At 52.2% G+C, this 11,293-nt stretch overlaps 2 protein-coding genes across 2 annotated transcripts in view; both read right to left on the bottom strand.

The window, feature by feature from the left end:
• Positions 1 to 496: 496 nt before the first annotated feature.
• Positions 497 to 1,990, bottom strand: LOC108793222 (butyrophilin subfamily 2 member A2-like). The gene is made up of 2 exons (XM_018564176.1): positions 1,960 to 1,990; positions 497 to 1,080 (listed from the first exon to the last, which is right to left on the bottom strand). Exons 1-2 carry the CDS (start codon positions 1,988 to 1,990, stop codon positions 497 to 499), a joined length of 615 nt encoding a protein of 204 aa, XP_018419678.1.
• Positions 1,991 to 2,268: 278 nt separating this feature from the next.
• The window catches only part of LOC108793221 (butyrophilin subfamily 1 member A1-like), a 17,954-nt gene continuing 8,929 nt past the window's right edge, over positions 2,269 to 11,293 (bottom strand). Inside the window, exons 3-7 of the mRNA XM_018564175.1 lie at positions 10,130 to 10,405; positions 8,344 to 8,460; positions 7,741 to 7,761; positions 5,306 to 5,332; positions 2,269 to 2,852 (exon numbers count right to left, since the gene is read on the bottom strand). Coding sequence (XP_018419677.1) covers positions 2,269 to 2,852; positions 5,306 to 5,332; positions 7,741 to 7,761; positions 8,344 to 8,460; positions 10,130 to 10,405 — 1,025 coding nt within the window. The remainder of the gene's footprint in view (positions 2,853 to 5,305; positions 5,333 to 7,740; positions 7,762 to 8,343; positions 8,461 to 10,129; positions 10,406 to 11,293) is intronic.

The following is an 11,293-nucleotide window of genomic DNA, read 5'->3' as shown; positions in this document are numbered from 1 at the left end:
TTTCGGGTAAAAAAAAAAAATCTTGTCATGTTGTTCAACCTCATTTACAGGGGTAATATTAGTTCCCGTTTCAAAGAAATTCGGATCCGAAATTCGTTAACGGAATTTCGTATTTCGGATATAATTCGGAAACTGCCATTTGGATTTCGTATGCTTCCGAATCTACGAATTTCAGGAAAATTCGTACGAATTTCGATTCTGTGTGCAGGCACAGGCATGTTTTTAAGCTTTGGTCACTTTCAGGACAACTTTTGGAGCCAACTAGTGTCTGGCAGTTGCTGCCTATCAACTTCCTGACCACACACGGACAAAATTGTGTTCCAGTTCCTAAGTGTGCTTAACAGTATCCCACTTTAAAGCCTCATAGCGAGGAGGAATGTAGTACTGGCCTCTGTTTCTTCATACACACAGGAGGTGAGTGGCGACCATTTTTTTATGCATGTCCTCATTCAGTCAATGTTGCGAAAGGTTTCAGGCAAGAGGATGACCTCAACTTCTACTTTAAGACTGAATGGTTAAATTCTTGGACAGCCTCCATGTTTATAGGCAACTGGTTCATTTGTAACTGTATGCTGCCACCATTTCTGCCAAGCCAGAAGAACGGCAGGACACTTTCCCTTTCCCGACCCACATTGGTGAAGGAATAGAGAACATCCCAGCTTTGGGGGTCATAGAAGGTGAGCTCCCTTGGACCTGACAGATTGAGGTAGACTCCAACCTTCTCCAAGGTGCCCTCCACCATGGCCAGTGGACTCTCCGGCGTGTCCAAAGCTTTAAAGGTCTCCGTAAATCGGGCGATGCACCAAATCAGCGCCTGGGGGTGGAACATGTAGGCATCACCTTGTCTTTGCAGCTGTGGAGAAGCAACGCCCACTGCCCACTCCAGTCCACCTCCCACATCCGCCTCCCAGTAGTGGCACCTGGAGGTGAAGGCCGGGAACCCAAGGCAGCAACGCTCAGTCTCGAAACGGACGTTACTCGGCATAGGCATGTCAGGAGGAGGCTGGTTCACCAGGGTTAGGGAGTCCTCAGTGACGGACAGCTCCGGGTGGGCGGTCTCAGGGGAGAATGTGATGTACTCTGCAGGGGCAAAGGCAAAATATATTGGAGATAGAAAAGGAGAGGGCCCGGAGGAGGGAAGATTCCCCCCCCCTTCTTCAGGGCTCAGGTGTTGTAAATGGCGAAATCAGAAAGATATAAAACGTCTTATTGTAAAACATTACACAGTGACATGTGACCACGCTCCGCTCCCTTCCTTACAGTCTGTCTACACCAGCCATCCAGCTGTTGTGGAACTACAAGTCCCATGAGGCATTGCAAGACTCTGACGGCCACAGGCATGACTCCCAGAGGCAGAGGCATGGTGGGAATTGTAGTTGGGCATAAGCTGGGGTGCTGAAGTTGTCTCCTCCAGGTCTACAGTAGACTTGTGCGCCGTCAAAAAATTAGTTCCGTTTTGTTTCAGAATATCCGTTATTTCGTAACTTTACGAACATTCGTTATGATGAAGTTAAAAAGCAAAAATACCTTTGTTAATATTGGAGTCGATGTGGTAGTTGTTTTTTTATCCGAAATACGAATTCCGTTAACGGATTCCGGATCCAAATTTCGTATTTCGGATAAAAAAAAACTACCATCAACTCCAATATAAATGTACTTTGCTTTTTAACTTCAATATAACGAAAGTTCGTAACGGAACGAAAATACGTCAACGGAATTTCGTATTTCCTGCCTGTATTTGTAATGCAACTCTCAGCAGCAGCGGATGCGTATTTCGGGTAAAAAAAAAAAATCTTGTCATGTTGTTCAACCTCATTTACAGGGGTAATATTAGTTCCCGTTTCAAAGAAATTCGGATCCGAAATTCGTTAACGGAATTTCGTATTTCGGATATAATTCGGAAACTGCCATTTGGATTTCGTATGCTTCCGAATCTACGAATTTCAGGAAAATTCGTACGAATTTCGATTCTGTGTGCAGGCACAGGCATGTTTTTAAGCTTTGGTCACTTTCAGGACAACTTTTGGAGCCAACTAGTGTCTGGCAGTTGCTGCCTATCAACTTCCTGACCACACACGGACAAAATTGTGTTCCAGTTCCTAAGTGTGCTTAACAGTATCCCACTTTAAAGCCTCATAGCGAGGAGGAATGTAGTACTGGCCTCTGTTTCTTCATACACACAGGAGGTGAGTGGCGACCATTTTTTTATGCATGTCCTCATTCAGTCAATGTTGCGAAAGGTTTCAGGCAAGAGGATGACCTCAACTTCTACTTTAAGACTGAATGGTTAAATTCTTGGACAGCCTCCATGTTTATAGGCAACTGGTTCATTTGTAACTGTATGCTGCCACCATTTCTGCCAAGCCAGAAGAACGGCAGGACACTTTCCCTTTCCCGACCCACATTGGTGAAGGAATAGAGAACATCCCAGCTTTGGGGGTCATAGAAGGTGAGCTCCCTTGGACCTGACAGATTGAGGTAGACTCCAACCTTCTCCAAGGTGCCCTCCACCATGGCCAGTGGACTCTCCGGCGTGTCCAAAGCTTTAAAGGTCTCCGTAAATCGGGCGATGCACCAAATCAGCGCCTGGGGGTGGAACATGTAGGCATCACCTTGTCTTTGCAGCTGTGGAGAAGCAACGCCCACTGCCCACTCCAGTCCACCTCCCACATCCGCCTCCCAGTAGTGGCACCTGGAGGTGAAGGCCGGGAACCCAAGGCAGCAACGCTCAGTCTCGAAACGGACGTTACTCGGCATAGGCATGTCAGGAGGAGGCTGGTTCACCAGGGTTAGGGAGTCCTCAGTGACGGACAGCTCCGGGTGGGCGGTCTCAGGGGAGAATGTGATGTACTCTGCAGGGGCAAAGGCAAAATATATTGGAGATAGAAAAGGAGAGGGCCCGGAGGAGGGAAGATGAGGGAACAGGAACAGAGGTATTGGCGGTAGAAGAGGACAGGACCCGGGGGAGGGAAGATGAGGAGACAGGAACAGAGGTATTGGAGGTAGAAGTGGAGAGGACCCGGAGGAAGGAAGATGAGGAGACAGGAAGAGAGTTATTGGAGGTAGAAGAGGAGAGGACCCGGGGGAAGGGAAGATGAGGAGACAGGAACAGAGGTATTGGGGATAGAAGAGGAGAGGGCCCGGAGGAGGGCAGATGAGGAGAAAGGAACAGAGGTATTGGAGGTAGAAGAGGAGAGGACCCGGAGGAGGGAAGATGAGGGAACAGGAACAGAGGTATTGGCGGTAGAAGAGGAGAGGACCCGGAGGAGGGAAGATGAGGAGACAGGAAGAGAGTTATTGGAGGTAGAAGAGGAGAGGACCCGGGGGAGGGAAGATGAGGAGACAGGAAGAGAGTTATTGGAGGTAGAAGAGGAGAGGACCCGGAGGAGGGAAGATGAGGAGACAGGAAGAGAGTTATTGGAGGTAGAAGAGGAGAGGACCCGGAGGAGGGAAGATGAGGAGACAGGAAGAGAGTTATTGGAGGTAGAAGAGGAGAGGACCCGGAGGAGGGAAGATGAGGAGACAGGAAGAGAGTTATTGGAGGTAGAAGAGGAGAGGACCCGGAGGAGGGAAGATGAGGAGACAGGAAGAGAGTTATTGGAGGTAGAAGAGGAGAGGACCCGGAGGAGGGAAGATGAGGAGACAGGAAGAGAGTTATTGGAGGTAGAAGAGGAGAGGACCCGGAGGAGGGAAGATGAGGAGACAGGAACAGAGGTATTGGAGGTAGAAGAGGAGAGGACCCAGAGGAGGGAAGATGAGGAGACAGGAACAGAGGTATTGGAGGTAGAAGAGGAGAGGACCCGGAGGAGGGAAGATGAGGAGGCTGGAACAGAGGTAATGGAGGTAGAAGAGGAGAGGACCGGGAGGAGGGAAGATGAGGAGACAGGAACAGAGGTATTGGAGGTAGAAGAGGAGAGGACCCGGGGGAGGGAAGATGAGGAGACAGGAAGAGAGGTATTGGAGGTAGAAGAGGAGAGGACCCGGGGGAGGGAAGATGAGGAGACAGGAAGAGAGGTATTGGAGGTAGAAGAGGAGAGGACCCGGGGGAGGGAAGATGAGGAGACAGGAAGAGAGGTATTGGAGGTAGAAGAGGAGAGGACCCGGGGGAGGGAAGATGAGGAGACAGGAAGAGAGGTATTGGAGGTAGAAGAGGAGAGGACCCGGGGGAGGGAAGATGAGGAGACAGGAAGAGAGGTATTGGAGGTAGAAGAGGAGAGGACCCGGGGGAGGGAAGATGAGGAGACAGGAAGAGAGGTATTGGAGGTAGAAGAGGAGAGGACCCGGGGGAGGGAAGATGAGGAGACAGGAAGAGAGGTATTGGAGGTAGAAGAGGAGAGGACCCGGGGGAGGGAAGATGAGGAGACAGGAAGAGAGGTATTGGAGGTAGAAGAGGAGAGGACCCGGGGGAGGGAAGATGAGGAGACAGGAAGAGAGGTATTGGAGGTAGAAGAGGAGAGGACCCGGGGGAGGGAAGATGAGGAGACAGGAAGAGAGGTATTGGAGGTAGAAGAGGAGAGGACCCGGGGGAGGGAAGATGAGGAGACAGGAAGAGAGGTATTGGAGGTAGAAGAGGAGAGGACCCGGGGGAGGGAAGATGAGGAGACAGGAAGAGAGGTATTGGAGGTAGAAGAGGAGAGGACCCGGGGGAGGGAAGATGAGGAGACAGGAAGAGAGGTATTGGAGGTAGAAGAGGAGAGGACCCGGGGGAGGGAAGATGAGGAGACAGGAAGAGAGGTATTGGAGGTAGAAGAGGAGAGGACCCGGGGGAGGGAAGATGAGGAGACAGGAAGAGAGGTATTGGAGGTAGAAGAGGAGAGGACCCGGGGGAGGGAAGATGAGGAGACAGGAAGAGAGGTATTGGAGGTAGAAGAGGAGAGGACCCGGGGGAGGGAAGATGAGGAGACAGGAAGAGAGGTATTGGAGGTAGAAGAGGAGAGGACCCGGGGGAGGGAAGATGAGGAGACAGGAAGAGAGGTATTGGAGGTAGAAGAGGAGAGGACCCGGGGGAGGGAAGATGAGGAGACAGGAAGAGAGGTATTGGAGGTAGAAGAGGAGAGGACCCGGGGGAGGGAAGATGAGGAGACAGGAAGAGAGGTATTGGAGGTAGAAGAGGAGAGGACCCGGAGGAGGGAAGATGAGGAGACAGGAACAGAGGTATTGGGGATAGCAGAGGGGAGGACCCGGAGGAGGGAAGATGAGGAGACAGGAACAGAGGTATTGGAGGTAGAAGAAGAGAGGACCCAGGGGAGGGAAGATGAGGAGATGGTATAAGATGAGGGGGACTGGACTTGGGGGAGGAGCTTACCTGGGGTCATCACCGCTTTCCTCCAATCTAAAATCAGACAACACACAGGAAGTGTCATTCAATCATTAAAGAGACCCTGTCACCAATCTGAAAAACTTGCAGTGTGTTCCCTTGCCATTAACATGTGCAATGTGTCTAGCCAGAAAGTTTGACTGGTCCAGGACGGGTCATCTCCCTAACCTAGTCCCTGCCATCCTTGCAGGCCATTGCATGTCATCGCCCCCTCCTCTTCTGGGAGTGTTTAATTGCTGTCTGTGCTGACCCAGCTCCACATACCCTCCGCTTACCTTCTTACATAAACTTTTATGCAGCTGCTTATGTGCCTTCAGTCTTGCACAGTTGTACCGGCTCCTCCCCTGGACTGAAAAGGCTTCCTCTGATTTCACTGCACACTGCGAGCTTCTCACAATGTGCATTAGAAGCTGCAGGGAGTCAGATAGAGCCCGCCTCATTTCCTGGTTGGAGGACATCCAGCATCATCTAGCCTTTTCTTCCCCAGCGCTGAGCCTGACTGTCCCTGGCCCCTCCCCTTTCAATCATTGCAATTTAACTCTTTTAATAATGGAGGCTCAGCATCACAGGCAGGCATTACCTAGGGAGGGCTGCGTGCAAAAACATTCACATGGTCTATTTATAAACAGCTCTGTGAATGTTCATTGTGTGTGAATAGAGGCAAAAACGTTCTTGGCATATTTTCTTTTCAAGTTTAATATAATCTAATACCACATTGTGGCCACTAGATGGAGGCGAGGAGCAGAGGGAATAAATATGTATTTCCCATGCTCCACAGCGCCATCTAGAGGCCACAATGTGGTATTACATTACATTCAACTTGAAAAGAAAATACGCCAAGAACGTTTTTGCCTCAATTCACATACAATGAAAGTTCACAGAGCTGGTCATAGTGAATGTTTATAAATAGACCCCCTTTTGTGTATGAACCCCAAGAACTCACTCATACGACTTGTCTTACTTACCCAATTCTGAACACAATTCACCTGCAGGACCACAGACAGAAAAAAAAGCAGATTAGAATTTCCCCAGAAATGGAACAAAAACCAAATATCTCGGAGATTGTCTGCAAATTATTTCTGACTCATCAATACTAGAATTACTTTTATCCCAATCTGCAGACTGAACATTTCTAACATTTGGGATGAACCGAGAATGATACCAGGATCTGTATTGGTGCCGATACCGGGCAATATCCTGAGTGCTCGTACAAATGTCCGCATAACAAAAACTGATACGATAGCTTTAAATGTTCAAGCAGCTGCCTGAGGGCCCTCGATTGCTTGGGACCCCACAACAGCCTCTTTGGGAACCACACGGTGCCTGTTTCCAGGGCTTCCGCCGGCCCGCACATCTCCCCACCCCCCAGACCCTCCACACCTCTGCTGAGACCCTCCACACCTCTCCTGAGACCCTCCACACCTCTGCTGAGACCCTCCACACCTCTCCTGAGACCCTCCACACCTCTGCTGAGACCCTCCACACCTCTCCTGAGACCCTCCACACCTCTGCTGAGACCCTCCACACCTCTCCTGAGACCTCCACACCTCTGCTGAGACCCTCCACACCTCTCCTGAGACCCTCCACACCAATTCTGAGATCCTCCGCACCCCTCCTGAGACCCTCCGCACTCCTCCCCCTCCTGAGTCCCTCCTCACATCTCCCCCTCCTGAGTCCCTCCGCCCTCCCCCCCCCCCCCGCTCCCCCCCCTCCCGCCCTCTCCCTCCTGAGACCCTCCGCACTCCTCCCCCTCCTGGGACCCTCTGCACCCCTCCTGAGACCCTCCGCACTCCTCCCCCTCCTGGGACCCTCTGCACCCCTCCTGAGACCCTCCGCACTCCTCCCCCTCCTGGGACCCTCTGCATATCTCCCCCTCCTGAGACCCTCCACCCAAAACATCAGGTTGGCATGCAGGAGCAGAGCGGCAGCACAGAGTATGTAGCAAGTTCGTATACTATTATTCTGCATTGCTGGGATTTGTAGTCCTTCTACAGCTTGAAGACAGTCGCAGAAATATCAGGGTGGCAGCAGTTGCAGCTACAACCGGGCCCTGGCGCTCCACCACTTTCCTAAAATCCTTAGTCACATGACACTATAAAACAGGTATCGGTAGTTGGTATCGGCAAGTACTTGGGGAGAAGTATCGGCACTCAGTGTGGAAATAATGGTGGCGGCGCATTCCTATCTAATGTCATCAAAAAGCGCATTTCCCCTTCCTTGCAGTGCGGCCCCACGGGGGGGGGAATTGGTCCTCTGCTGGCCCCCGAAGTCCGCACAGAGCCACACGTCAGGAATCTCTCTGGCTGCAGATTTTCTCATTACAACACTGAGATTGTTCAGGAAGTGATAACGATGAGATGAGGACACGGACACGGATATAGATATATATGACAATGTGTCATTATTCCTCTACAGGGACTCACCGTTTCTTCTCTGCTGCGCCTCTACAAGACAAACACAAAAAGGAAAATGTATAAAATGACGGCAACCAAATAAACACAAGAAGCATTTCCTCAGTCTCCCCTCCCCCGTGATCAGTCTGCAACATTTTTACTTGCCACAAATCACAAGGGTAAAGGCTGCAGCCAGAGGTTGATCGGTGTCAGGCATTTGTGAACACAGACACTAGGTGAGAGGCTGCAGTCAGGGGCTGATCTGTGTCAGCAATTTGAGAACACAGCAAGTCACAAGCTGAGAGGCTGCAGTCAGGGGCTGATCTGTGTCAGACATGTGTGAACAAAGCCACAAGGTGAGAGGCTAGAGTGGGGGCTTATCTGTGTCAGGCATTTGTGAACACAGACACAAGCTGAGAGGCTGCAGTCAGGGGCTGATCTGTGTCAGACATGTGTGAGCACAGCCACAAGGTCAGTCAGGGGCTGATCTGTGTCAGGCATTTGTGAACACAGCAGGTCACAACGTGAGAGACTGCAGTCAGGGGCTGATCTGTGTCAGGCATTTGTGTACCAATACCTGACGCTAGGCCCACCTCAGGACACGGTTATTGGTTGACAACATTTCCTACTCACCTTTCTGGGTCATCTGTCTTTTTATGGCAAATATCAGAAATGCCGCGCCGACCAGCAATAGGGGAACAACAAACAGGAAGGCGTAGACCCAGGATGAGAGCCGCGGGAACATTTCCTCTGCAGAGACAAACAGCCGATCACTGATACAGAGAGATACAAACACGCAGCGGATCGCACACACAGCGCCGCCACCGACCAGAAGTCCACCGCGACTTCAACCGCACAATGCGCCTATTCGTATACAATGTATTCCCCCGGCGAAGCTGCGCAGACGCTCGCTGTGCGCCAGTCACCCGGCTGTCGTCAGATCGGGGGCAAAATCGAATGTACTTTCTCCTCTGATCGAATGTAATTCATAAAGGACAGAGTGAGCGGGAGGAAGTACCCCGACGTGGCCACAAGGTGGCGCTGAGGAGCGCAGGAAACAGGTCGGTGATGAGATACAATGTAACAATTCCAGAGACCGGCGGAGGGAACGAGCCCAGAAATGTCACCGCGGCTCTTCAAATGCAGTGACGTCACATGGGGGGTGCGGCCCGGGTGACACCAAAATGACCGTCATTTTGGTGTCACCCCTCTCTAAAAAGCCGGGCACTCGGTCATGGAACGAGAACCCGACAGTGTCAGGAGGGAGGAGGGGACCCGGCGGCATACCTCATCCCGCCGGGTGAACGTCCCCTCCTCTCTCTGCCGGCGTCCATTACCAAGATGGCCACCGGCAGGCGTCAATCAGATGGTCGCGCATGCGCGATGACATCACACCCGGCCTCGGGACGCCCCTGTATCAATGGTCACATTTGCACGCTCTTTCCCTCCAGTGGCCTCTGGAATTGTAACATTGTATCTCCTTTCTAACATGTCTTCATTTCCTACGCTCCTCAGCGCCATCTTGTGGCTCTGGGATGGAGGCCCACACCACAAGTCGATTAGTCCCCCCCCCGCCACAACCCAGATACGATTTTATTCCAATGTCGGGTCAGATAGAAGATCATATTAAGGATCTAACGCGTTTCGCTGGCCCAGGACCCGCCCCCTGGATGAAACGCGTTGGTTTTTTAATTTGATCTTTTATCTGACCTTACATTGGAATTAAACTGTATCAACTATCAACTTGTGGTGTGCGGCGCCTCTTTCTCAGAAGCGGAATTTTTCTGACTCATGGTGGTTCCTTACCACGCATTGTGGTGCGCTGCAACGCGTTGGAGGGTGCTTTGCTGTAGGGCGGTGTGAATGAGTCGCGCGTGCCTGGTGCATTGCCGTGCAATGTAACAACAGATAACGTAAAAGGGACCTGAGTCCTGCTCCCACCCCGGACCCTCAGTGGTTTGCCGGAGCTTCTGTGGCTGATAGAAAGACAGGGGCGGGACTTAGCGCTCAAGGGGGCGGGGTTTAATCTCAACATGGAGAGGAGTCAGGGCTCTGTATAAAGCCGGGTTCACTTTAAGGGGCTGATTTATAAAATGTTCTCCTGGCCATGTTGGGTGAAGGCCGTTCACATGACATTCCCGCCACTAGGGGGAACCGAGGAGCACAGGACTTTCCGATACTCCGTGGCTCCGTCTAGTGGTGTGAATGGCGTGTGAATGGCGTGTGAATGGCGTGTGAATGGCATGTGAATGGCATTCACTCAGATACGGCTCGGTGAAAGATTTATAAATCGCCCTCTAAGTGTCAGGACACGACTCCTGTCGGCCATCTTGGCGCTGCACCCATGATCCCTCTGCCACCGATATAACAATGGCTCCCGGGGGGCCAATCATACGTGATGGAAGTTTGGAGCACGCACCTGAGACAGTCACATGAAGTCCAGTCAATTTCCCGGTCACGGGGTGACGCGCTGCGCCGTATAGACGCCGGCGGCCGGGGATCCTCAGCAGGACGCTGCTCTCCAAGGTGAACAGTCCGTTGCTTTGGTTGGAGACGGTCTCTGATGCGTCGGCGACGGCGACACCTTCCAGCTCCCAATGCATCTTCGGCCGGGGGAACCAATCGGAAGCGAGGAAAGACACCGCCACGCCGCCATCTTTGACAGAGACGGACACGACGGGGAGGGAACCAGAACCTGCCGGACAGAATGACCCCGTTAGTAAATTTACTGATCGCTGTTCCGGTTTTTAGTTTCTGAAGTCGGAGGCAGGAGGCGGACCATGTTTGTTGTTGTTACCCCTCCCGGGACCGCTGCTGATACCCTCCGGGTGCTGGCGCCCATTGATCCGGGATCCCTCACCTCCAAACAAGCCCAGGCATGTATCACGGAGTCACACACCGCTTCCGTAAACCAGCTTTATTGTTCCAGACGCTCCACCCGGGTCCTCTCGCTGACGCGTTTTTGCCTCCCTGTGGAAGGTGAGTCGATGAAGCTTCGCAATGGACGAAATGCGTCAGCGATAGGACCTGATAACACTGAACCAATGAAGTTGGTTTTGTCTTTGCAGAAGTGGCATGCGGCTTCTTCGTGTCACATATGAAGATTCTAGTGAGACTTCCACCTCCTGGAAATTGTTTGAACGGAATTGTACGGGGGGAGTGGCCTGGCTTCAGACAGGTGTCCCCGTTGGAACATTTCCCCCCTCTTCCTGCACACTGGTGACCAGTGGTGTATTTTGGCTTTGTGCTGCCCTAGGCAAGACTAAACTCGGGCACCCCCCTCAATCTAAAGAATACATTGCAGTCCCCAGCCTGCTTCTGGGACATCCCGCCATCAGATCACATGCTATGGCCAGCCCCGAGCCACCCCGCTGCTTCTCCTCCACCTTCCTGTACAAAGCCAGCCGAACCGCATCTCACTGGGCCCTCCCCTCCACCGGGCAGCTCTCTAATTAGACAACCGCTCTTAGGGCCTTGCGGCCGCCTAATTTGCCTCATTAGGCAGCCGCCGCTGCCTGATTCTGTGCAGTCCAGCCTCACCCCACTGGCAAGTCTGGCCCTGTCCGCGTAATTGGTTCGGGTG

The sequence above is a fragment of the Nanorana parkeri genome, unplaced genomic scaffold (genome assembly GCF_000935625.1).
Source record: "Nanorana parkeri isolate BGI_ZX_2015 unplaced genomic scaffold, ASM93562v1 scaffold731, whole genome shotgun sequence".
Lineage (NCBI taxonomy): Eukaryota > Metazoa > Chordata > Amphibia > Anura > Dicroglossidae > Nanorana > Nanorana parkeri.
Note: the sequence above shows the minus strand (reverse complement) of the source record. Positions and strands in the feature narration are given on the sequence as shown.